Genomic DNA, 26,508 nt, shown 5'->3' with positions numbered 1-26,508 from the left:
CTGAACGCAGCGGGCCGCAGAGCGGGTACGCAGCTCCGCCAGGGTGTGGATCATGCCAGGCTGGTGCCACGAGTAACAGCTTGACTATAGTACAAATGTAAATAAAACAAAATAATAAGTAAACGGGCCAGGAAGTAATAGAATTGTGAAAGTAGCCTCAACGCAACAGTGGCAGGATTTCAAGTTAAACCAAAAATCCAGTTAGAGAGGTGAAACCCAGTAAAGAGGAGGTTATTGAAGCAGGAGGAGGGGACCTTCTCGGGAGCCACATCGCCTTCTGCCACCACCGTGCTTCATGGGAGGAAAGAGAATTAAAATCGGGGCAGGGAGAGGTCTGGGTTAACAAAGGCTGCCCTCCTCACCGTTCGCTTATTTTGTCCCCCTCTCTCCTTTTCTCAGATGCGTACGCAAGAGGATCTGGCTCTTCGACCTCCAACGCCTGTACACTCTCAGCCATCAGCACAATAATGATATCGCTCACAGCTCGGTCCAGTTTATGACAAAAATTACATAAAGGACTTCTTGTTTATAATATAAGCAACATTTAGCTAGTTGTTTTGAAGACACCCAGTACTAAGTAATATTGTGGTTTGAGTACATCTTACTACTGGAAAAATGTTTATGCTTCTTTAGGAATGGCATTATACAGTACTTCCTCAAAGCAAATATAGCTTTGTCTGAAGTTTCCTTGGAAACTCTGCAATGCACTGAAAACATCTGTAATATGATGTTACCAAAGCAGTTTACATATGTCCTTATATGCATATTTTTTATTATATATTTAGTGTTTTATAGAATTTTTTAAAGTTAACATATGATGTAGATATTAATTTTTCCTCTGCTATAAAATGCTATGGACGACATTATCATGAAAATATTGTTTGGAATTTTTTCCTTTATGATGGAGAGTTCAAAGTTGTTCTTAGTAAATTGGCTGCAACTTTACTGTACAGTTTTACAAGGCTACGGAAGGCAGAACTGTTCCAGATCTGGTTCGTAATGTGGCTGTATTTAAATGGCAGTTACGATGATTCTTGTGTTAAATCAAGTGCTAATAACACACAAGATGTTATATTTTATTCAGAGGTCTAAGCAAGACAAACTCGAAATACTCAGTAAGAACACTCTAAGCTTGAAAAAATACAGGAATTTTGGTTGTTTGTGGACTACAGGACATGTAGCTAATATTCTGGCATCATGCAGCAAGGGTCCATTTTTACTGTCTTGAAACAGCTTTGTCTTTATCACAATTAGCATTAAATTGGGAAGGAATGAAGATACTGCAAAGATGCGATCTCTGCCTCTAGTGACAAAAAGGGACAGGTACCCGAAGGAGCGAGCGACCAACGCGGTTCTCACCTTCGGGTGTAAACCCGGCTAAATCCACCTCGCTTTGGGGGATTTTATTCCAAGAAAATTAGAATGCTCTGAGGCATAAAGCTGCCCTGGGTTTCTTGTCCGAATATGCGCTTGCTTTCCACGTGCACTGGAACAGAACTCATCATCCTTTGTAACTCCGCTGTATAGAAAACGCTTAGGAAGTCTGGACCGAACCGAGAGCATCAGAGGAGCTGTGCTGTGCTTCGGGGAGCAGCCGGGGCTCCCACGGAGGGGCAGGTTGTCCGCGGGGAGGTGGGATCTCCTGGTGGTTCTCTGCGAGGAAGCCTGCGCTTCTTTAGAAACTCTTCATAGACGCCTGAAGGCAAAATAGAGTCACGCCGGAAAACGACAATATCCACAGGAAAATAATTCTTCTTCAGAGAAGGACTGTTTGTTACTACGGGGTAATTTTGTAAGTTCACTCAGATGGGATAACACTAGTAAAAGGCAACGGAATTTTCTATAAAATTTTCAAGTTTAAATGCGCTGCAGTGGTTTATTATTACTTTTTTTTTCTGATAGCTTGAATTTGCCTGTAACTTGTCTTTTTGCTTACAAAATAATACAGTTAACTTTTAGACCTTCTAAATATATTTATTCAGTAACTCATAATCAGGATTCCACTTGTGTAAAAGTCAGGGGTGTTGACCAGAGAAATATTGTCAGTATTTCAAGCTGTGTTCCTTTCTTAGTTTGATATGGTTACTTCTATGTAAAAAAAAAAAGAAAAACAAAAACAAAAAAAAACACAAAACCAAGAAAAATGGAACAAAAAAAAAGAAGCTTCTGTAGTTTTCTCCCCAGTGTAAATGATATTTATCAGTGATCTAGCAGATGTAATCTTTTTTTAAAGGTATTGGTAATAAATATTCTGTCATTTGTAAAGATACCTGTCTTCTAGGAGCATTTTTCCTCCACGTTTCATTCTACCCAGTGACAAATTTCACCATGGCAATAGGCAGCACCTGCTGAGATTGTCACTGATGTGAAGATACAAAAGAAGGGTTGGTTTAAGTCAAAACTTTGTGGAGGCAGGAAAAAAAAAAAGATCTATTTATACATTGCTGGTCTAATTCTGCTTCCAAAACTGACAAAAAAATAAATCTGTGTGCGTGAATTTGGGCTGATAATGTCTATTTATGTGGAGTCATGACTTTTCCAAGCTCATGTGGGCTGGCGCTGTCGGAGCGGAGCCTCTACAGCTGGGGAAGCTCAGACTGAAAAAGAAAGGGTAAAACCAACTGAAAAGACCCAAACTGGCATTCCCCCTCCTCACGACCATCTCTCTGAGCGTGGCCATCGCAGCCGTCCAGGAGCAGGTGGGCAGCAGCAGCTCCACGCAGGAGAGCGGAGCATTGCTGACCCTGCGCCCAGACCAAACCCCCTCCGGGTACAGCACCGCTTCGCTGGTTATCCTTGTGGATTTCTGAGGATTTAGGGGAGCGCTGCTTGAAATCGTTAAATCCACCAAACCTGTGTTTCTCATTCTGATTTTAGGGGTGGCAGCGCAGGAGTCGTCTGATTGTGCTCTGTGTTTCAAAGGACCAATATTGTGCTTTGCAGTCAATGAAGCTTGAAAAGAAAATGGCCCGGTAACAGAATTCAGTTTTTAAAAAGCAAATTTAAAATTGCTGTCTCTAGAGGGGAGCCAGGGGTACGCTCCTGAAGCTGCTCTCACGGAGGCAGCGGGGAAAAGCTGCAGCAGGAGGAACACACGGGGTTTGTAGCTGGGTTTAAAGGAAAAAAAAAAAAGTCAGAATAAATACTTCTCTGCACTGCGGGCTCAAAACTCATAACCCTGATCTAGGAGTTTGGGGACAGATAGCTTCACTGGCTGTGTAGGCTGGCCGAAGAGCGGCAAAATGTGACACGCAGCCCCGAGCGCAGCCTGTCCTCTTCGCATTCCCCGCTGCAGAGCTTGCGAGCGGCACGTGGCAATGAGAGCGAATCGCCTGGGATGTACCGAACATGCTCCCTTTTCCCTCCGGCTGCCTGAAGTGAAGACTTTGCTCCGAGTGTAATGCCGGTGAGGCAGCAGCTCTGCCATTAATTGCTTTGCTCGTCGCGCGCAGGTGGATCTTCTTGAGCGCAGGTGAGGTTCCCCACCGCGTACCGGCACGAGGCAGCACTGGGCTGCCAGACCAAAGGCCTGGCTGGGAAAATGAAGATCCTCCTGCTGCTTTACACCAGCTCAGTTTTATTTACTTGTTTTCCTGTCATGCACATCCTTATTAGTGACACTGAAAATCAAAAGCGTGGGGTTTTTTTCCCCCCAGCTGCCTACCCATGCGCCCCAGGAACACCTCGACTGCCTGAGGCTGCGGCTGCCTTCACGAGCAAGTGCCGGGCATTCACACACAGGCCAAATGTACAGCTCAAATGCAAAATAGACTTAAATATATTGCATTAATCTCTGCAATATCTTGCTATTAATGGGAATGAAATTATATTTAGAAATCTTATTTATTGGGCCACTTGAAGGCATGACATAAAATACATTACAGTAAATGAATTCTCTTTGGTCTCATTTTTAGGATTTTACTAATGAAATTCTGATTTTAGGCCGTTAAAGCTGGGCACCTCCGATCCATTAAAATCATATGCAGGAGAGACATTTGAGCCACAAACATTGTTATATTAATGAGCTGCATTAATTTTGATGTAGCCATGCTATTTCACCCAGATGAGAACTGGCTCATTTATTATAATTATTTTTAGTCTGTAGCACCTGGGAACTCAATTATGTTAGGCACTTTCCAAACAATTTATGTGCTGGGTCAAATCTTTCTTTTTATTCTTTGTTAATGTGCTTAACCCCACCTCTGGCCAGCTCGACGGACAGGAAGTTTCTTGGAAGCAGAAGGAACTCCGCAAGAAGAAGAGACCTTCGTGGTCCGCAGCCAGAGAGGTCAAAGCCCCAGTTGTTCAAGTGGTTTCAGGCAGGTTTATTTGGTAACTCGCTTGGTGGATTACACAATGGAAGTAAACAAAGCACAAACAGCAACCGATGCCGTCTCAAACTGGGTTCATTTAAGATGGAACAACAGATAGCAAAGAAAAACAGGTTGCAGTATTGGGCTTGGATTTTCAAAATTACCTGACGGCAGCTGAAGTTGCACACGAAGGAGGAGCCCAGCTCCTTACAACTCAGAAAGCCTCTTAAGGGCACCAAGAAGTCCTTGGCACATTTCTTTAATTACTGTACACTTGAAAACTCTGCATTCCCAGGCTGTGCTTTGTTTTGCAGGTGCAACTAAGGAAGTCTAGCAGTTTGTGCCATTTTTCTTTTTTTTTTTCTTCTCCCCCCTGTAAACTTTACTCTCGTGCCAGGAAGCACAACCGATCCCTTCTTGTCCTTTTGCAGATGCTGCCAGCCGACGTCAAAGGCAAGAGCCTGCAAAGGAGCTTTGTACTGAAAATGAGCCGACTGCGAGTCTCCCGTTCCTCCCCCCATCCTGCAGCCCCCAGTGAGCACCTGGGTGGGCAGCCGGATGCTCTTTCCCTCGTTCAGAAGAGGGGAGCATAAGAAACACGGGCGAAGCTCTTGTTCCATGCTGAAATCGGGGTCTCACAGCATGCAGACTGCAGTCTTGGCCGGCTGCCGTGATTCCCGCACAGGCGTCGGCCATTGCAGCCCCACCGGTTCACGCAGCCAAAAGGTGGGGACTTCTAAGCCACAAGGAAACCAAGATTTTAAAAATGCCTCCTTTCTTCTGCAAACTGTACAAATCTTACAAGAAGAAAGAAAATAACCTGAAGAAAAAATAAACTTCCACAAACCAGGAGAGGAATAAACAGCAAGGACTCCTCTGTGTGCCGGACAGTCAGGACACCCGAGGAGAGGCGTGCAGCAGGCATCGAGGTATCGTTAGTGGAGTGTCTTTGTCCACCTGGCAGCACAACCACATGAGCATAGACATTTTTGCCAATATCTCGGAACTTCACAGGAAAAATCTGAGAGTAGGAGACTGTTCCCCTCCCCAGCTCTCGCTGTGTGCCTGGCGCAGCAGGGTCCAGGCTAGGGGAGTGCGGGCGACTGACTCCTGTCAGTTTTCTGCAGTGTTTCATAGCTATTTCCCCAAATAGTTTTCAATTCCTAGGCGGTGAATTTACTGTAGGTTTAAACGCGGCTCCTCGCAGGCCTGCAGCGCACACAATCCGTGCAGCACCCCAGGCCACCTGCAGAACCTGCCACGCACACGAACCCAGAGATTTTGGGAGTTCTGCTTGTGGCAGCAAGGTGCCGGCTGCGTGCACACAAACAACAAGGCAACGGGCTACCTGTGTGTACCAAAGTAGCAAGGCAAGGTGCTAGCTTTGTGCACAAAAGTAGTAAGACTCTAATTGTGTGTCAGCTGCATAAGCAAAGTAACCTCATCTTAAATAGCCTATAAAATCCAGAGGCTTTGGGGGTTTATAAAGCCCTGCACCTGAGACAGCCTTTTCCCAACATCCAAAATTGGCGCTTTGTTTACTTAAATTGCAAGATGTAAGTACCTTTACGCAGTACAAGATGGACACTGCCACATCAGGCACAGCCTGGCCGTTGAACTGTCAAGCAGTCCCCACACAGGAACGGTCTGGCTGCATGGCTCACAGCTCCCACACAGCACAGACAGACGCTCCCTTCATCAATGAATTGCATTTCCATGGAGGTTATTCAGGTTATTTGCTGAGTTCACACTGTTTTATTACAAAATGTATCAGTGAAGGCCAGGTGTGGGTCCTGATTCTCATGATGGATTTGCTGTAGCCGTGCAGCACCAGGGATGACAGAACTAGGGTGCTCTACAGCTTGTTTTACTCTTTTCCTAGGATTTGACCCACCTTGGTCACTGCCAGGGACCACGGCTGGGTACTTTGCTGCCATACACAGGGCTGCACCAAGTCCCACTTTGCATTTTGCAGCTTGAGTTGTCACAGTTATTTAAAACAAAACAAAAATCCAAAAGATTAAGCTGTCAACCAGAAAAAAAGCCGTTAGCTCTTTTCCAAAATGTTTTTTTTTCCTACACAGCCCTTGTACTGCATACTTCAATCCTGCTTAAACTGGGACTTCTTGTTTAGTAGCTTATCATTACGCAAGGTGCCTCATGGAAGCAAGTCTTCCTCCTCCCCTGGTTGGAAACGCTGCTGCAGCAGAGGTGACACGAAGCCCGCTCCGGTGATGCTGGGTGACATGCCGAGGCCGCGCAGCCTCTCAGAAGACAGAGTCGTCAAGGGCGCTGCAGTAGAGATCTTCAGCGAAGCTGCTGAACTCGGTCTCCGTCTCGCTGGTGTAGGTACGTGCTCTCTGGAAAGCAAACACTGCTTTTAGCTGGCGAGTTGGGAGGTAAATGGGTTATCAATTGGGCTGCACTAATTAAAAGAGGAGTCATGACATACTGTTTTTAGCCTGTGTTGAAATTCGTTATGAAACAAATGCTGCAAAGCCCTTACTTAACATGTTTTGCAAAACAACGTGTTTCAAGTTGGTGCATTTAAAGAGGGATTCACCCAAAATGTTCCATGAGGCAAGAGCCGAGAAAGAGCATTGGGTTCAACAGAAGAATTTTACCAGAAAGTTCACATTCCCACTGAAGTTCTCACAGGGCTGCTCATCACTCTGTCCCTCGGGCGAGCAGCCCTCCGCACCCACAGATTTCCCACTTGGCATGTTTTGCACAACACAGTTGACCAGGGTGGCCCACCAGACAGACACCCCTCTAGCCAAGGACAAAGAACCTCAGGAGGAGCTGGAGGGCATGTTACAAGGCATGCAAATTTTTCTGAATACCCAGCAGCAAAGCCCACTTGTGGGGCCACAACCCAACCCCTCAGTACCAAGCAGAGTTGCGCAAGCAAGCATGCAGGGACAGGGTGACCTGCAGAAGGAAGCAGAAAGCAGCGGTTCAGCAGCTCGGAAGCCTGCAGGGGCAGCGGGAGGCAGAGTTGCTCCTCGGGGCCGAGCGCGGTTCCCACAGGCCGTGCTGCCATCACTGCGCTGGGCTTTCGTCACCTCACCCCGCTGTTTACGAATTTAGGAACTCGGTGCCCACAACAAACAGCTGCTGGGGGTTTCGCTGTCCTGGGTGACCTCAGCAGAGACACCAGGGCCATGTCCTCACCTCTCCCTGACGGTGCCACCATCCTTGCGGCCGTGCTGCCAGCAGAAAGCCTCCAGCCAGTATCGCCTACCCGCACCGAGCTCACTTCAAATAAAGAGACAACTAAATACAAGGCAGTGCTGGTTTTGGGAATGTGAAACAGCCTCTGTAAGCCCACGTTTTCTAGCTGCAGTGTTAATATTTGCTATTTGTCATATTCTTATTTGTGATACTCTAAGTTGTGTTATTTTATACCACTGACTTTAATTAAAAACAAACATTATATGATAATCTTTTAAGCCTGTTTCCTTGTCCAGACTATGGAAGAAGAACAATACCCAGAAAATCAAACCCCTATTCTAAGGGGACAAATTAAAATCAAGTTACTGAGCAGCACTTCCCTTGAGCAGACAATGAGGAGTTTTATCTTATCTGTAAGGCAAATGTATTTATCAGGAAGTAACAAGCAAACATAATAAGGCTTAAGACCAGCTTAACAGTAGGACCAAAACATTTCCCATTGTTAGGTTTCACAAAATAAATCAGCTCTCCAGGAGCAAACCTCCAGTCCCTGCCAAAGCAGAGCTATCTGCCTAGCTGTGCTCGGTGGAAGGAGCAACTACACTGCATTTCTGTACAAAAGGCAGAGACATTGGTACCACACTGTGTGCCTGAAATTCGGTGCATATTAGAAAAGCACTCGACAGTAGCACTTAATCCTTTTGCTCTTTTTTAGCCCTCCCCAAAACACTTCATCTACAAACAAGGCCAGATCCAGAGCTATGGCAGACTGGGCCCTGTCCTCAGCAGAGGAGGTGGCCACACAGCCAGGTGAGACCCGACCACAGCAGTTAGGATTGCAAGAACAGCCTCACAAATTGCTAAATTCAATGGCTAACCCCATGTTATAGTCAGGGCTGTGCGTATCATTACGTTAACAGCACCCACAAATTTCCCATTTGGCATGTTCTGCACGACACATTTGACAATGTAGTCCACATTTCATACAGACATGAGAAATTCTAAGAGGTCAAAAGGCTTTAACTGACCTGTAACAGGCTATATGCCCATAGCCTTACAGGGAAAGAGCAGCACACAAACACAAGCATTCCTTCTAACAAAAAAAAAAAAAAAAAAAAAAAAAAAAAAAAAAAAAAAGTTAGTTATTTTACCTCATAGTCATTTGGGAAGGGATCTCTGAATTTGTTGCTGGGTGTTGGAATTGGTGGAAACAGTTTACTCCATACTTGGTTTCTGCAAAAAACAGTAGTGGAGAGATGTGAAAGAATTGCTTTTCCTGATGGATGATGTATCCAACAAGCAGCATGTGTTTAGCCCTGCGAGAAGACATCTCCTTGCACCTCCAGCCCTCCTGCCCCACTCAGTCATCGGCATCTGATGGCCGCAGCACGTTCAAAAGGGCTGAAAGTAATGGATAATGGTCCACCAGCGGACACCCTGAGGACGGGGCAGGTATGCCATTCCCACCAGGACACTTCTAGACACCTCTCCCCCATCAGCCTCTCCCATCGCAGCCGCTGCAGAGAGCTGGGCTGGAAGGTCCCATCCAAGGGGGCATTGCTGCAGCTTTTAACAGCCAGCAATAGGCCTGTCTTGGAGAGAAATTAATTGCTCTGATCTGCCCGTTCGTGCTCGCATTCTTCCCAAGGGCTGCGTTGTCATCTACTTTGTTTGGACATTCAAGACAGGCTGCCTCTTGCTCAGACTTTGGTTTCGGGACATAATCTGCCCATGTCTCGTGGTGGGAGAGCAACTGCAAATAATTGTGTGCTGAGGGAACAAGGAGAAGGCAAGGAATGGGACCAGAGATGACTGACAGCAAACGGTTCTACTTAGCAGTGTAATAACTCATCCTGCTAACACCCTTTGAGATACTCCTTCCCTGCCTGACACTCTTTAGTCTGGCTCAAGCATACAGGCATATGTATTTTTGTGATAGCAAGTGCTGCAGAGTGAACTTTTTCTTGTCTTTGATATCTCCCAGAGTACAGACTTCACATTTCGATCACCAAAACGCATTCACTATCTCTGCCCCTGGATAGCACGATGTCCAAATAGGGCCAGATTTTAATGGGAACTTGGCCTGAGTGAAGATTATAGGATTTAGCCCAGAATTAGTGTCTGGAGCCTGTTCTGTGGAGCAAGCCTGACATCCGTGAAGCAGAGACGTGGCCAAGGTGTGGAGCCCTAGATGCTGGGACCAAGGGCGGATCTGCTCCTCTGCCTCGTTTATTTTGTGACAGTTCTCCTGGCTGATGTCTGGTTAGTTCAATGCTTATGTTCTTATGACTATTCCTCTTCCAAAAGCTTTCTGAGTTCTGTCAAGTTTTCTTTTATCCTATTATTCCTCCTCACCAGGGAGGTGAGGAGGAATAATATTTTCTGACTATCAGTTTGGAGCTAAACCTTCCTGACTGAGCTGCTGCTGCCTTGAAGGAGACATTGACGCTTAATTATTAGGCGAAGGGAAGGGCCATACCACTCCTTCCACGATAGACCTGACCAAGCAAGCTGTGGGATATCTCCCCATTGCTGCACATGCACGAGGGTTTGTGACGGAGGTGTGCAGCCAGAAGTGGGAACACGGGGAGGAAAAGCAGGGTGCGAGTGAGTTGGTTTTAGGGGACATTTGCATCCCCTATGCTGAAATGCTGAATGCAGTCCAACCATTGCTGGCTGCAGAGGACAGGTCAGGCAGTGTGGTCACCACCAGCAGAGTGGGACAGTAAAATGGCTGCTAGCGTAACTCAGGAGTGGGACTGGGATGAGTGCCAATATTTACGCTCCAGCACCTGGCATCACCTCTACTCTTCCCAGCTTTCCTGCCAAGGGTTAGGTCTTTGTGACCATACCCATGTTAGCTTTGCAAGCGCTGTTGTCTTCACAGCTCCTGCGCTCCACTGGGTCTCCCAAGCCTTTCAGGAGGAAGGCCCTGGAGACCACATGGTTTCACCTGCATCTTATTTCAGCTCCGAGTGTAGCTTTGATTTATGCTATTGCTGTGCAATGTAACCAACAAGATTTGGTTTTGTTTGGAATTGGCGTGTTTCTAGTTGTGCTGTTTGTCAATAAAAGATTTTGATGGAGCCATATCAAAATTATTTATTGAGTCAGCAAAAAGCATAAGTTACATGTTGCTTCTGGAGTAGAAGCACTTAAGGAGGGGTGCACAAATGCCCAACAGAAATGAGGCAGAAGCACACTTGTGTTCGTAGGGGCTGCTTGCTCCTCAGGTGCAAGAGTCTTTGCAGTGAGGCGTTGGTGGGTGTGGTGGCAGTGGTGCCCTCAGAATGGTCTTGGTCTTTTTTGCAGGACACTGGAAAGTTGGAGTGATGTGATTAAATATCTTGTCACAAAAAGTGTTCCAGTTATGTCTGCTTGTCTCTACATGGGTTAGAGCACAGCCCTTTCCATTAGCGCTACCTGGACCTTCAGGCTTTGGAAACACCCCACGGGAGCCTCGTGCCTTAACTCAGTGTTTCAGGCTCTCCAGTTATTGTGCTGTGTCTGTCTTTCTGAAATTTGCCACTTTTCCCACAGGCTATGACATGAAAAGGCCAAAGATAAATAAAGAGAAGTAACTAGGAGAACAAGTTCTTCTTTTCCCTCTTCTAACCGCTACGATGAGATTGATGAAATATTTGTTTTCACAGTATGTTAGAGCACCTTTTCTAGTGTCTTGCCTCCACCAAGATTCCCTGTGACATTTTCCAAACGGCTTCCCTGTAGCGGGTGGCTGGTGACTGCTGGTCGTGGGGTGCAGAAGAGGGAGGGGTACCTGGTGGAGGTCGTTATGACCACATTGATTTCAGGGTATGGAGGGCTACTGACTGTCCTCATGTCAATTAAGCGGAGAGCAGCTGGCAGCAAGTTATTAACTACATCGTCCTGTGGGCTCACCTCCAGGAGAAAATGTTATTCCAAGGTACAGCCCAAGGAAGTACAGAAGATGCTAATTCATAAAGACAGAGGGCAAACTAGGAAAACATTCAATTGTGCTTTTTATCAAGACAGTAACCACATCAGCTACTGCAAGTAAGTGAAGGGAAAAGACTATCCAAACAGTCCCAAAGGGCTACTTTGCCTTGTAGCATTTCTCCCAAATGGTGGGCTGCATCTCTGATGCCTGCAATCACCAGGAAGCACACAGAAAAATTTATAGAACTCTTTGCTATAATGAAATTCCTTGTAATGGCTTCAAATCGTATGAAATTTGAAATGATTCTGTCGCTTGAATTGCATGGTACACTTCATGAATTTTCAACAGCAGTAGAAACTGAGACTACTAATGAAACTGTGATCTAGGGAACCTGTTCTATTTTTCTTTTTTTAATATCTGCAGATACAACAAATGAGCAGGCTAAGCACTCCATTTCATCTTCTTACACTTCCCACCTCCCAGGGCAGGCTGGGGGACTAGAGAAGTGGCAAGGACACTAAGCAAGAAGCAGCTTGGGAAGGGTGGAGTAAAGCTAGCAACTTTGTGAAATTCAGCGCAGCAAGCAGATAAAATTTTAATCACTTTGGCAAAGATGGAATGTAATGAGAGTTTGGGTGCTAGGGAATTCTATACTAGACAGGCAGAGAGAGACTCCTAGAAGCAACCAATGTAGCATCAAGCAGCTGAACCTGGAAAAGCTAGCTTAAATTTGCCTAATGTATTAAAGTTCATAAAATGCATTAGCACAGCAGCTTCAAGCTGGTCCTTGAGTAGAAGTCTTCCCCTATACCTGTTGCTGCCTCTATATCTATTTCAGGATCTCTGCAGGGGGTAACTGCATAATATCCAAATATTCGCAGAATGCCACAGGAAAACATGGAGCAGTATGACTGGTACCAACTGGTATTGGTGTTTTGCTCTCCCAAAGAGAGAGGAGAGAGCTGATGAAGATGATGCTGGAGCAGTGAAGGACCTACAGCTGTACAGACAGGTCAATCATCAGTGATGTGAGCAAAAGCGGTTTGGGGATTTCCACCAATACAACAAGGCTGCATAGTTGGGAACAAGTGCATACAAAGCACAACATGAATAAATTCTCTGGGGAGTTAATCTATCTTGTTCCAAAAAGGATTGCTTATTGAGACCTGCTATGCTAATTAAATTGACTTAAGAACAGGTTATCATAGACACCAGACACTTTAGGGAGAGTAAATAACAGTTATTCTAATGTAACATTCCTGTAGACAAGACCTTTATTTGATAAAGGAAATGTGGTATGGGAAGGAAAATAGCCAAGGACACATCAGGATGACCAATAAATTAAAAGGCATTAAAGAAATTAATAAGAAATTAGCAGAGTCAAGGACAGCACTTACATTACTGGGAGCTGTGTTTATTGTGGACTGATAATTGCTGCTTGATGCATGTTTCAGGGGAGAAGCTTGTAATTACATTGATCCTTTAAGTCATCACTTATGATTTGACTAGTCACAGCTACAGAAATCCAAAGTGTAATCCAAAGTGTATCTGGGTTTCTTCACAGCACATTTTGGGAAGTTTGGCTATATGTCATGGTTTTTTACTACATGGCGTCCATAGCCTCTGTAGTAATTAAAAATAAACTAAACAAATAGTTCAGAAACTCAAAGCAAACAATAGTTCAGTGCACTTGCTGTCAAGAGATCAAAAGGAGCAGCAAGCACAAAAGCACTGAATTTTTACCTCTTCAGAGCATGTACTACACTCTGATGTCAGCTGAAATTCAGACTACATGCCCAGGGCCCAATATAGAAAGTATGTCTACAGGCTGAGCTGGACGAGACTGAGAAAATATCAGTCTGTACATTTTAGCCATGAAAGATGCTCACCGCAGCTTTCACCATGGTTAAAGACAGAGTCCTGCTTGGGACTCATTGACCCAACCAGATCCATTTAAGTGATGAAACGAGATAAGGACAAAAAGATTTTTAACAAATTCACCTCACTCAGTATATGGTTTTGTCATTTAAAATTACATTGAATAACACTCTTACCCCAACAATTTTGCTGAATGTTATTGTTGATAATTGAGGCTAATTATTACTTTTCAGTACTTTTGCTTTGTATAATTATGCTTGAATACCAAACTTAGTGCCCTTTCTTAAAAAGAAAAGAATTAAAAAGAAGATGATGATACTTACATTTTGCATATTATAGCAACAAGCAGGAATGTGCAGCACGTGAACACACAAAGCACAGCGAGAATCCAGGCTACGGGATTCTCCAGTTTGTTTTGCCCTGAATTTCAAGAAAAAAAGAAATTAAATAAATTATTTTAGTGCAGATTATTTTAAACACACTCTTCCAAAAGATTTCATCAGCTGTTTTATGTGATTATATTCAGATCACAAATTAACATGCAAACAATGAAGAGTTGGTATCTAGAATTAGAAATGAAACACAGAGTTTCAAGAACAATTTCCATGAAACTGACTTTCTAATTTCAACAATAAATTTCTTTCATTTTGACATGAAGGAGAGAACAGGCCAAGAAGCATGAGGAGCCAGGCCCACCAGAAGGACAATATGGTCCTTTAGCTGCCATCCTGACACAGGTGATGCCATGCAGCGAGCACACGACTGGTACTCAGCAAAGACACTGTTTACTGACCTCAGGCTCAAAATGTTTGCTTTCCATTAAACCATTCTTTGCTTCTATTACTCCTTTCTAGCCAGGAACTGGATTTCTCTGGCTTCCTAAACTTGCCTGTAAAAAAGACATTGAAATCCCCCATTTTTCTTGTGAACTAGTTGCTGATACATTTCCTCAGGAAGAATTTCTCTGCTGCCTCTGCCTGTGAGCAGACACAGGTATTTCTATCAAGGTCAATGTTTCTGTTTTGATAAGGCAGTGCTCAGTGACCACGACCATTATTTTGTGCCACATTATGCTATACAACAGAGACATTTACACTGAACTGCGTTTTCAAAAGGCTGCTGAGTCTGTGTGTGCTTACGATAACTGCCTGTCCTATGCATCAAGGTGCCAGCACTGCCATTATCAGGTAATTGAAAGGACATAAATCGGCTAGCAGCAGGAGTGTTGGGTTTATTGGTGCTGTAGACAAAACAATATTCAATTGTGGCCAGATTTGTTTCTAAGAAATGAGGAGTTGAGCCTGCTGTCTCCGCTGACGGCTGCAGTTGCAGGGCAGTCCCTGAGAGCAGCGTGTGGATGACGCCATGAGCTGGGCTGTGTGATCCGTCCTGCGCCTCCATACCACCCCGACAGGGGTACACAGTCAACCTTGCAATTACAAATGGGCTAGGATGGTTTATTTTGTCTTCAGGGTTACCACTTGTCTTTGAAGAAAATAAGATTTAGGATGTAACTGTCAATGAGTTATGCTTCAGGTAAGTCTTGAGGATGACTGGGGCAGCAAACTGTGGAAAATGGTTAAGTCCCATAAACCAATTTTAAGCATCCCAGCATGAAGGCTGGGAAGTGTCTCCATTTTCCAAACCAAAAATGGCAAGTCCTCAGTCTCTTCCATCTTACGTTGGTTGGCAATGGCCCCAAAAAGGCAGGATCAGGCAACACGGACTCACTGCAACTCGGAGTAAAGGTGTGGGAGAAGCAGCATTGGAGAGGCTGTGCTGTGGCTCTGGGGTCCTGCCCGGCACGATCCTCCTCCAGCTTCTCTCCGAGATGTGCCCGGCAGTACCAGCCCAGCCCTGCACACCAACACCACTGCGAACCAGCACAAGCACACGCACCTGCCCAGTGAGAGGTGTCCACGTAATACATGAAAGGGAGGGAACAGATGAAACTTCCTCAGAGCCACAGAGCAACAGCAACGCTAATGAGACTGGCTGAAGTATGTACTGAAACCCAGCGACTTATGCAATAACATGGATTGGGTCAGTGAACTGCAGCAAGCCTCTAAAAAACCCTTTTCATAAGAAAAACTGAAGTAAGTGGACCTGTCCTTGGATATTTTGAGATTTAAGTAAATTTTTATGGACGACTAACTTTTTTTTTTTTACCATCAGAATGAATTTTTCATATTTGATATGTGCAGTGCATGAGTAGAGGCATCCATAAGGGCGATGTTTCCAGGTTCCTCAGTCGTCGTCATGCTGTGCAGCAGAGACAGCTCCAAAAGTGCTCCAGCTCACAGACAGGGACCCTCAAATCTTTCAGCCTTGCTGGGAAAGCAGAATCGGAACAGCACAAACATGCTGTGAGGTACTTCTCAGCCCAAAACTTGACCTGTGCATCTTTTAAACTGTGCACCCTGGCAGTGGCTGTTCACATGTACCTACAGCTTCACAGATTTGATTTGTATCAGGCTGCCACACGTAGTTAATGAGGGTGTCCAGCCCACTTGGCTGCACTGATGATTTTTATCTAGCTTTGTTTGACTGTAATGCTTCTAAACACCACCACAGCCCAAGGAAAGAAACCAGAATTGTGTTTCAGTTTTTAACAAAGTTGGAGAATTGCTGCTACAGGATGGACAATCTAGGCCAGTGTTTCTCTCAGGGTATGGGGTCAGAAGAGGTCTACTCGTCTTAAAGTTGGCCTCATCCAAATATTTCCCGGATAGGTGCATGAGGCTAATAAACAGGCCCGGTTTTCTTAATTAATGAGAAGTTTGGTCATCCCCCCTGCCCCGGGTCAGTTGTCAGGTTGCTGAGCTTTTCTTCCCAAGGGCTTGTCAGCACCATGGAGCCAGGTGGGAAGGTCAAGGGGATGTATTAAGAGTAAGGCAGCAAAACACCAGCAGATTTAATCGCATTCACTAGCAAATAGATGTAAGAGGGAAAAGTGTAGTAAACAGGAGAGTGTTAGGGACCTTATTTTTTTTTTTTTAGTGAAAACCAGGAAGTTAGTTAAGAAACTCAAAAGATAAGAGCAAAGGAGGATGTCAAAGAAGAAACAGTTGATAACGTGCCGTGATAAAGAAACTGTTATTTTCAGAAAAACATGTTCAGCAAGCAGGAAATACAGAACAAAGTGGGGCAAATTATCATGTTCCAAAGATGCTAAAAGCATGCTCTTTTTTCCTCCCAACATTTAAGAGTTAAGATAGCTCCAGTAAAGTAATAGTTCACATGATCACTCATATTAATTTCCAGCATGAACATCACAATGCATGCCAGGGAAACTCGTGTAAAAACTAAAGGAAGTAATGCAACCAAAAGGCCTTACCTAGAACTTAGGCCTTAAGCTAGTTTAAAGCAGTTTCTCAAAACTTAAGCATGTAAAAACAAAACACTGTCTAAACATTCCCCCATATGTCCAAAAGTTTGCTTGAGAGATTTTTTTTTAATTTTTTATGGAACACAGATTTAACTCCCCTCGGCATTAAGAAGTCAGTTTATTTCTTCAAATGCCTATTTTCCTGGCTTCTGTTAAAATTACGTGGTGTTGTGCATGCTCATGATTAGGCAGCATTTGCTTTTCAGCAATGTAATAATATTCACTAGAAGACAGAAGCATGTCATTCTTACCAACATAAATAACTTCACTCCAGTCACTCCAAAATCCTCTCATACAACATATGTGGTGATTAGCTCTTATTTGTATTGAATATCTGCTGGTAACATCAATCCGTAATCTGAAGTCATTTGACGATATTTTCAATATCTGTTAGGAAAACAATATTGTACTGTTATAGATTACTTAAGACTAAACAATTCAGAAAACAAACTTTAATCATGTTTATCTTTTTTTTAAAACTCTTTTTCTAGATTAACAGTGAGCATCTGGCTTTGTCTTTGAAGTAAGATCTCTACTTCTATAGGTGTATTTTCTCTCATAATATGCCAATATTTCAGGGCAAATTCTTGAAAGATGCCTTATTTTTGCATTCTTCCTTAAGACAGTTAATGCTGGATTTTCAGAATTGTTCATCCTCCTACTGTTCTGAACCCAGATGCATAAAACTGAATAACTCCAATTTTTATCCTTCTCCTTTCCTACTTCTCTTGGGGATAGTTTGTTGCAGACATAAATGACATCCAGAAAAAGAGGAAAAATATGAAAACTGATGAGACTTTGGCTCTGCTGAACCCTAGTCACAAACAGGACAACTTTCACTGAAAGTCCATAGTTTCAAAAATATACTAATAGCAGGTTTTATTTTGAATGTTTTAAAATTTGTAACATATCCACAAATACAAAGACTTTTTCACCAGGTTGCATTAAGGCAAATTCTAGCTATCATCTAGGACAGTCAGCTCAGAGACAGGAATGCTATGTAATACTTGGACATCAGAGAAGCAATTACCTGCTTGTTACCTGACTTCAAGTTGAAGAGGTAAAATTCGTATTCAAAACATTCTTTAGGGAAAGGAGAAATTGGCTTCTCCCATGTGGCCAGGAGATCATTTTGCTCTAAGAATACAGTGACATTTCTGGGAACATTCACCTTCTCTACAAAAAGAAAACTGTACTGGTAAGTTATTTATAGAGCAAAGTTTAAATACTAACAATTGGAGAACTTTATAACCTGATAGTGTTTCCAAATACGACCTACAATCCTTGAATCTATTTCACATTTTGGACAGAAAAGATAAGGATTTAGGAGGAATAACTATATTGGAAACAATAGTTAAGGTAAAACAATTTTAAAAATCTACTTAAAGTTTTGGAAAACTAGATTGGGGGGGGAGGAGATGATTTATCAAATTAATTTTCACAAAAGCATGACAATAATGATAGAACAGTTAGAAAAACTTCTTTTCAGGAAAAAAAGAACAAAACAGAAGTAACCAGGAAAGTTACTGAAAACTGGAACAAATTCAAAAGAATGGATCAGTAGCTATTATGGGGATGATTTCTAAGAAGAAAGTATGTCAACTGCTTTATCTTAGTGAAGCCATGAAAAAAGGGAAATGTCACCTGTTTACAAAAAAAGTGACAGGCATGGAACTAATGAAGGAAAAGAAATTATCTGGGTGGGTGAAAGGTGATAGACAGTCATGGCTGATACCACCTTTTATTCAACAGTCTAATGCCTTTCTTTAAAATGACATGGTTATCTTGAAATCATGCATCTTAGTCCTTTTAAAGAAAGGGTGTAAAATAAAAGGTAGTAAAAACTGTACCTGAAGGTATATTGACTAAATCAGCTGAAAATGAATATTGGAAATAATGCTTTGGCTAACAAACAGAATAACTAATTGTATTTTCTAGCTTTTTATTTTTGCCATTCTGTAATACTAAAATCAAAGTTAGTTAAAACCTTCCATTTCTGTTTTCTTTCTTCCGATTTCATTAAGATATCTATGCAAAACCAGCACATACTTTCACCTGAATCAAGAAACAGTCAATCCAGTAATATTCTCTCACAAATCTTTTGACAATCCTGCTAGACATTTTTAAATTTAAAAAAAAAAAAAAAAGTATTTCTACTCACCAATGGCATTTTGGTTAAATAACTGCTGAAAAGGTTTGATTGCAGCATACTTGCTAGACCCATTAATGTGGATTACAACGAGATTGTCAACCTCTTCAGGATCAATTTGAGTCACTGAAAATCTGCACTCAGTATTCCTGTTCCACTTGTCTTTGATATAATCTTGACATTCTTCAGTGTATGTCTCATACCTAAATTAAAATACTTGTGAGACATGATGCTTTTAAAGAAATCCATTGCTGACTAAAATGGGAGAAAACACCAACCTGTAAAATAGAAAGTACTTGGTATCTTCTGGTGCCCCTTGGCCAGGAAGCCAAGTGCAATGGAGAGAAACAGTACTAGAAATGGTGATACGAGTAACACAGGACAAATTAGTGACAGATGTCTCTGGAGCACCTGGAGAGTCAAGGAATTATAAAGCAGAAAGAAAAATCTTATTACAAAAGTTGTAACAAATTCATGTTGCTAAAACATTTTGATTACAGTCTGTGGTCCGTTATATCTATGTCTATTGTATCCAATTCTCTTCCTTATCACACAGGTCTATCAGTTATGGATGGATGAAGACTCCCAAACAGCGTAAGTAAAGCTGTACCACACAGCACCATTACATATTTCATGTACGCCAAGGCCACATGACCTTTTAATAGCCTAGAGTGTATAAAAGTAAGTTATCTTCGCCTTAGCAAGGAATTTTTAGAAAATTTTATATGGGTTATCAATGTTCTGCACCTCCAGACTGTAGTCCAGGCTCCACAGCAGTAGAGAAAGTCCTGGACTAAATTGTTTTGTAAGATCAGCATAGCAGGTAGAGGGGAAAATGCTGTATTTTTCAAGAATTAAACCCGTTACCTTTTGATGTCTAGTCCACAGACCAGGGCAGAACACAAAATTCAGACCTCCCCTGCATTTCTTCTTACCTGGCAGAGGCGGGAGTTTTTCCTTCACCCAGTCACTTGTCATCAGAAGGTCATTATGGAGAAGTAATGTCCGAATGTGTGCGGAGAAACCGTTGTGAAGTGCAGCCGTTCGGATACTGTGAGTCTTCTTTGTATCATACTTGAAATAAAAAAAAAAAAATCACATAAGCATCACGTGTGAAGCAAGCTGAATTAAGGGACCTGCAAAGACTGCTTCAGTCTTTGCAAAGAGGCAAACCAGCCAGCTAGATTAGCTGGTTATATTAAGTGTATAAAGCTAGACAGTACAAATAATGCACACAAGAAGTGTGCAAGGTTTCTCATTTAAGACAGCAGGACCCTTATCTTACAAAAAGTTTGTCTATAGAACACAGCAGTGATGAAACATGGTCTGACACTCTAATGATACCCTGGCATTAATGTGAATTAAGTGAGCTGACTTGAAAGGGGAGCAATATCACTTAAAACCAGTATCCAGCTTCCCCCCAAGATGAACACTGCAGAGATTGCCAATTCCCAGACTAACCCTTGTCCCAGAAGAGCTGTAGCCATAAGCATAGCTGAAAGGGAATCTCTCCAGTGCTCAAAGTATACGTTCATGATGTAAGAGAATAAGTGATTCAATATGCCAATCGCTCAAGAGACATATCACACTTACTGCACCCTGGTTTGGTGCAACATGTTTAACTCAACACGAATTTAACCTTCTTAGAATACTGGACTTTTCTCTTACCTCTTCAGGCACAGGGCTTAGGATTTTCACATCATATCTAATAGTGTAGGTTTTTTGTTCTTGATTAGGGTTTGGTTTCCAATGTAAAAGTACTTGTGCTAATGCAGAGACTGTAAGGGTGAAGTTAACAGGTGGGAAAACCTGAACTGTAAGGGAGAAGAACAAAAATATTCATAACATAGTAATCCAGTGAATTGTTTAGAGCAATAACTGTTTACAAGCAATGAGCAATACAAGCAAATAATTTCATCTCAATATTATATTCCCTCAACAGCTTCTTATAAAATGTTTCTAGTATTTGAAAAATACCTTTAAATAACAACCAAAACTTCATCAAATAAGAGTTTACTTAAAACTTAGCTTAAAAAATGAATTTTACAACAGTTTCAACTTGAAAATCACAATGATATATTCCATTTGACTTGCTAATTAGGTTCAGGTTTTTCAACTTGATCCTCATAGCCACATTGACACTGGGCATCTGTACTGAAATGGGGCTGATCAAGTGATCAACCGTACAAACAATTCTCACCCACAAAAGCTTGCAGAAGAGCATAACGTGGTGGCTGCCTGAGAGAAGGCTGACAGCCAGAAGTTATATGCAAGAGAAGAAACAAAATGATGAACAGAGGAATTAAGCACAAATGGAAGAAAACATAGAAGGATGGGAATGATAATTTAAAACGACAGGGCAAGAGGGATTCCTGGGGCTCATATGGAAATGAGGAAGATCTCATGCTGGGGGAAAATGTTAGCATATAAATAGCAAGGCAATGAAATAATCAATCTACTCCCTTCCATTTCTAGAGTTCTTCAGAGCCTGTTCCCCCTTAATTACCATCTCCAAGGCAGCTGAGGGATGTCAGTCCCCACTTCTCTTCTCCCGTGATTTCAACCTTTGATGGCCACTAGTTCTATTTTCAAGCATGCACCTTGCATTAGGAAAACTGCCTCATGAGGGTTAAGAAAACGTCAACACAAACCATCCTGAACTGGTTCCCTTAAAATGTTCCTTGTTGAAATGCCCACAAAAAATGTCACCATTAAGGCTGTTGATATACCAGGATTATGCCAGCAACGCTTTGTGTTGTCGTGTTTCTGCAGCTAATTGCAGTTTTGTTCCTGGAACTAAAATGGCTATCTGGAATAATGCCTTTGCTCCGGCTGGATTAAATTGTTTAATAAACCAGGCCAGGAACTGCTTGCCCAGAGGACACGTGGCATGGCACAGCTTGCATCTACATGCCTCATGGTTCTTTCTTCTCAAAGCAAAACAGTCCTCAGGCACTGGCTGGGAGCAATCTGAGACAGGCTACAACTGTCCCAGGAAGCATGTTAACACAGCATGGTCATCTGTGGTCCTGTACTCATGGCATACCATGGACTCTTTTATTCATGTGTAGAATAGTGCCTTTGACCAACACTTAAAGGGGCCTTGGTCACCCACTGGTGCTAAAGCTACACACTGGTAGAAGGAAAATGCCTTACCTGCAGCTTGAGGTGTGTTTGGCTGAACCGAGTCTGTTGTCCAAAGGAGGATCAGAAAAACAATCATCATGCTGGCCATAATCTTTAGATGGTAAATGAGAACAGCCATGTATCAGCATATGTCCCTCGTCACCATTTTACAGAGGCTGATGATAGCTAAAAAATGAACACAATCCCAAGTGTTAAGCACACAAACCATGGAGCATGGCATACGCACATGATCAAAGGAATGAAACTGCTACCTTGCAGGGGATAGATTCTTCTCCTTTCCTTGCAGGAAAATGCATCTTGTCATAGCTAAATTTAATACAAGTACCACCAACAATATTTCATTTTGCCCCCTTTGCTTTTACCAGCTCTCTTTGAAAAAGCTACTGGTTTCAAACGGTGTCATGTGTGGATGTTCAGAGCAGCAGTCACAGAATTAGAGCATCTCTCCATGGGGAGGAGTGAGTCAGGTTCAGGTATATGGGCTTTTAGTGGAGTCCCATTTACTCCAAGAACAGAAATAACCATATTTTTAGCTGTCACTATATATAAAATGGCTACTTACTGGAAATTACTTTCCAGTTTCTATTTCAATAAAGCTTGCTAAAGAAGCAGTCTCAGTGCTCACCTCAAGGCTAATTCTCCAGTGTTAATTATTGGGTGTAAGAGAAACTATTTTGTTTGTTTCTAATTTAAATGAATGACTATTTTTAATGCTTAAAACCAGCATGTTCTTATGCTTCCTACAGATTGTTTCATGAAGTACTGGGAGAAAAAAATCTGTGTGTAATCATTCATGTATAACCTAATATAAACAACATGGAAATACAGAACAGCAGCTTTCCAAAATGTTCTTACCGAAGAGAAATACGCCCTCCCAGCCCAATCGCACTACTTCCCTGGGGCACTACAGCAATTGCTTGTATGGAAAACATAATATTTTCAGATGGTAATGAGCAGAGAAAGCGCCTTTAACCCATCAGTTCTCCCTGAACCTCCAATAAATAACACAGGGACTGGAAGCACTCCAATTGATCACAGTTGGAGTACTTCTGCTATACAGTAACTATTTTTCAAGATGGTGTATGAATGCTGAGTTCATTAAAATGACACATAATCTACAATACAGTGTGTTTCTTAATGTCCAAGTCAACTCATTATCTATATTCATATTTTGTATGTATCTGCTATTCTGCTAGCCAAAATGTGCACAAGGCTAACTTAACCTCTGGAGTTTGCTAACGGATTATTCCTGGGGATCCAGGGTTTGCTCTTCTGTATGTTGGGTTATTGAAAGACATTTTGGCCAGACATTTTGGTTCTTCCAAAATGTATATGAATCACAAACAATCAGGTAATTACTATTCACACTGTATATTTATGCCTACACAATGCCTCCAAGACTATTTCCTATTGCATTACCATTCATAAAAAGTCTGTTCTTTTGGATTTTCTCACTTGAACACCATGCAAATCTCTGCTTCACAAGATTATGTTATTCTGGAGAGCATTATGTGGACTGAACACAAGTTTACAATGGCACCTAATCTCTGCCACACCTATACTGCTATATCTGATAAAAACTAATTTAAAAAACTGCTAGAACATGACACACGTTTCCAATGTGCTTTTGTACAAATTACTGGCATCAGGCTTTCTTTCCTACTTCAAAAAACATTGTTATATTTACCTGATGAGACTATTAAATATACTGGTAACTTGTCTTCTCTATTTAAAAGTAAAAATTTATCAACTTCAAGTCCCTGAAAATAAAAACTAGCTTCTCATTTTCATGCAAGCAATAACCCCACAACTCTGCCAAGAACACCACTCTGAACTGCGCAGATGTGTGCACACGTGCTTTTATGCATGCGTACATATCTGCATTCCTAACTATTAACATTACCCACTACGTTCATTGCAGCTCTCCCACCAACTACCTACAATCAAATCCAGCAGCTAAGAAGCAGTTTCAAGTAGATTACACTCTTGTAATGTGAACCAAGTACCTCGGTGAGAAAGACATGAGAACCCACCAAAGGGCATTCCACTTGCACAGAAGAGAGATGGAGGGACAGGTTGTGATTCCTCAGCTGCAGTCAAAGCTTTATCAGGTACAACTACGAGACTTTGGGAAAGAAGCTTCATTAGTTGCACTGTTAAGAGCACTCATATTTTTTTTTTTAAAAAGGCAATCACTTCAGTACATTATTAAAAAAAAAAAAAACTCCTTAAAAGGCCTCATGTTTTACAACTGCTTAGGATTCACATCTACCAACTTGAGTAATGTCAGTACGTTGGTTTCAGGACTGCTCTGGCACTTAGCACAACTAAAAACCTGGCTCTCTTGAGCTTACTTAAAGTGGGTTTGGCTACCTATAGATTTTTTTTTTACTTTGTCCTCAAAAAGTAAGGATTCTGATTCTTTCTGGGCGCATTCTTTTCCCTATGCTTTTGAAAGAATCTTAAAGATCAACTCTTCAAAGGTACTTCTGCTGTCTAAAAGCATGTGGGTATTAGACAGAGACCTAACATTTTCTGAGCAGCAGTTTACTGATTTGAAACTGGATATAGAATGTTACTGTAATGCAGATTAGTTTTCAATTATTATCCCTGTGCTTCTTTTCAGTTTATCTTTTCCTGCCTTGTTTTTAAAAATGCTGTTTTTCTTTTTCTCGCTATCAGACTAAGATTGAAAGTACAGCTTTTGCAAGAGTTATTTATGTAGCTAAGACCACAGCCTTTAAAGAATGCTTTGCAGTCTGTGATACCCTGTGTGTTTCATGTGAGAAATTACTGAAAAGAGAATCAAAATAAGTGTATTCAAGTACAGATGTTAACTAGAAATCTAGAAGAGGATTACACTCTTCACAAAAATGGATATAGTAAGGTCTCAGGACAAATAAAAACCTTAATGACTTTGTGTTTTGGTTATATATGGTAAAAAGTAATAAGCAGAAGGTAAAGGATATATTCCCTTCAAAAAGGGTACACTCCTTCTTAAAGACAGTAGGAATCCAAACCATAGAAAACAGCCTCTAAAAGGTAATGATTTTCTTACTTATAGCTGACATGTCCCACTATCTCACAAGCCACTGGTCAGAAGCAGATTCCAGATGCATTTTTCAGCATAAGGCAAAGCCGAATTTGAAAAGCAGGACCTTTGCAGTCTTCAAAGCACAACAAGACAAAAACAAACCACAACAGATATCCCAGGAGGTTACCTGCAGAGTCTCAAAAGTTCTGTGAAGAGTCTGCTCTGTTTGTTCAAACATCCTCTGGGTCATCTCCCTGTGGTTTCTTTTATAACTGCTGTCTTTCAAGTACAAATGTGATAGGTACTTCAGAAATGATGGCAGATGATAAGTTAGACAAGCATGCATTGAAAAAGGGAACTACAGATTTAACCACAGGATGGAAGGCTCCATACAAGCACACAGTTTAGCCCAGAAATGGTTCTACTTTATTTATTGAGGGTTAATTCTATACCATAGTCTGATAATTCTCTAATAACTTTTCCAAGAGCAGAAATGTTTAATGACTGACTGCAAAGAAATAACCTATAGCCAGCTACCGACAGACCACTGCTGATACCCCAATTTGTTCTTCCCCTAGAAAATCAAATCCAAACTCTCTACCCAGTAATCAGCTGTTTATTCAGAGACACGTGGGCTGGCCAGACCTTAGGAAGTCACCTGATTTATCTCTGTGCCTGATGGCAGGATTTGATTACGACTGTCATCCCTGCTTGATGTTTGTCTATAGATGCCTGGTGACAGTTTCTTTCAGTTCTTGGGCGCCTGCTCCACTGCCTCCCTATCCAACACTGAAATCTTTCCCTGATATCTAACCTGAATTTTACTTGTCATTATCTTGTAGTGCCAGCCCAAAGGACTTGCAGAGCATGTAGAAGCCTTAACATGCTACATTTCTGCACAAGTCTTCCTTTAACTTGTCTCCTCACTGGTACTTTTTAGGCTCTAGTAGTGTCCTTTGCTGTGTACTGCCTTCTTTTCATCTGCTCCATGGCTTGCTGAAGTGCAGTATCTGAGCTGGACGCGGTGTGTGTGAGCGGAGGCTTTATCAGCGCTGTGCAGAGCGGAAGGATTACTTCACGTGTCTTGCAGAGGACACTCGCTTCTCGGTGGCCTGGGGTGCCTTTTTCACAAGTGCCTGGCATTGTTTCTTTCCCTTCAGTTTATGACCCTCCAAAACCCCAGATCCTTTTCTTCGGAACAGACACCTAATCGGTTGATAATTTATTTATAGCTAGTAATTTACAGTTGATAATGCCTAAATGCAGTTGAGAGCTTGTCCATATTGAACTGCACCCAATTTCCAGCTGTTTGTCAAGAACTTTTTTAATTCTAGTCTTAGCCTCCAAACCACTCGCCTCTCCCAGCTGGTGTCACCTGCATATTTAATAGCCTTCTCTGTACTTGCAGTGCAGGTTGTCAATGAATGTAAGTCATTAGCCTTCTTACCCTTCCCATAACTCCGTTACAGATAGCCCCACTTTCTGCCGGGACAACCACCACCCGCC

At 42.3% G+C, this 26,508-nt stretch overlaps 2 protein-coding genes across 5 annotated transcripts in view; one reads left to right on the top strand and one right to left on the bottom strand.

Moving 5' to 3' along the window:
- LOC142042644 (contactin-4) overlaps positions 1–2,265 on the top strand; it is a 307,150-nt gene extending 304,885 nt beyond the window's left edge. The window contains exon 23 of the mRNA XM_075052777.1: positions 400–2,265. Within this exon, the coding sequence (XP_074908878.1) occupies positions 400–500 (101 nt within the window). The 3' untranslated portion in view covers positions 501–2,265. The remainder of the gene's footprint in view (positions 1–399) is intronic.
- A 3,954-nt stretch (positions 2,266–6,219) lies between these two features.
- Positions 6,220–25,257, bottom strand: IL5RA (interleukin 5 receptor subunit alpha). Of its 4 annotated transcripts, XM_075052671.1 has the most exons (12): positions 25,190–25,254; positions 23,975–24,093; positions 21,978–22,133; positions 20,490–20,635; positions 19,757–19,895; positions 19,100–19,232; positions 18,834–19,024; positions 17,703–17,848; positions 16,924–17,059; positions 13,608–13,704; positions 8,639–8,720; positions 6,220–6,673 (listed from the first exon to the last, which is right to left on the bottom strand). In XM_075052671.1, exons 3-12 carry the CDS (start codon positions 22,084–22,086, stop codon positions 6,581–6,583), a joined length of 1,272 nt encoding a protein of 423 aa, XP_074908772.1. In that variant the 5' UTR covers positions 22,087–22,133; positions 23,975–24,093; positions 25,190–25,254; the 3' UTR covers positions 6,220–6,580. The 4 variants fall into 4 exon arrangements, with proteins under 4 accessions (XP_074908772.1, XP_074908773.1, XP_074908775.1 ...); XM_075052672.1 differs by lacking the exon at positions 23,975–24,093 and having other exon boundaries at positions 25,190–25,257; XM_075052674.1 differs by lacking the exons at positions 6,220–6,673; positions 8,639–8,720 and adding an exon at positions 10,745–10,803.
- Between the last annotated feature and the right edge of the window lie 1,251 nt (positions 25,258–26,508).

Source organism: Buteo buteo, chromosome 21, assembly GCF_964188355.1.
Source record: "Buteo buteo chromosome 21, bButBut1.hap1.1, whole genome shotgun sequence".
NCBI lineage: Eukaryota > Metazoa > Chordata > Aves > Accipitriformes > Accipitridae > Buteo > Buteo buteo.
The sequence above is the reverse complement of the archived record's forward strand: the minus strand, read 5'-3'. Positions and strand labels throughout refer to the sequence as shown.

Bases quoted from the DNA above. Each gene is read 5' to 3' on its own strand.
- IL5RA (XM_075052672.1), bottom strand. From the start codon at position 22,086: ATGGCTGTTCTCATTTACCATCTAAAGATTATGGCCAGCATGATGATT. The intron at 20,636-21,977 runs GTAAGGCATTTT...TCTCCCTTACAG, and splicing joins AAACACACCTCAAGCTGCAG to TTCAGGTTTTCCCACCTGTT. The intron at 13,705-16,923 runs GTAAGAATGACA...CTTGAAATTCAG, and splicing joins GAGTGAAGTTATTTATGTTG to GGCAAAACAAACTGGAGAAT.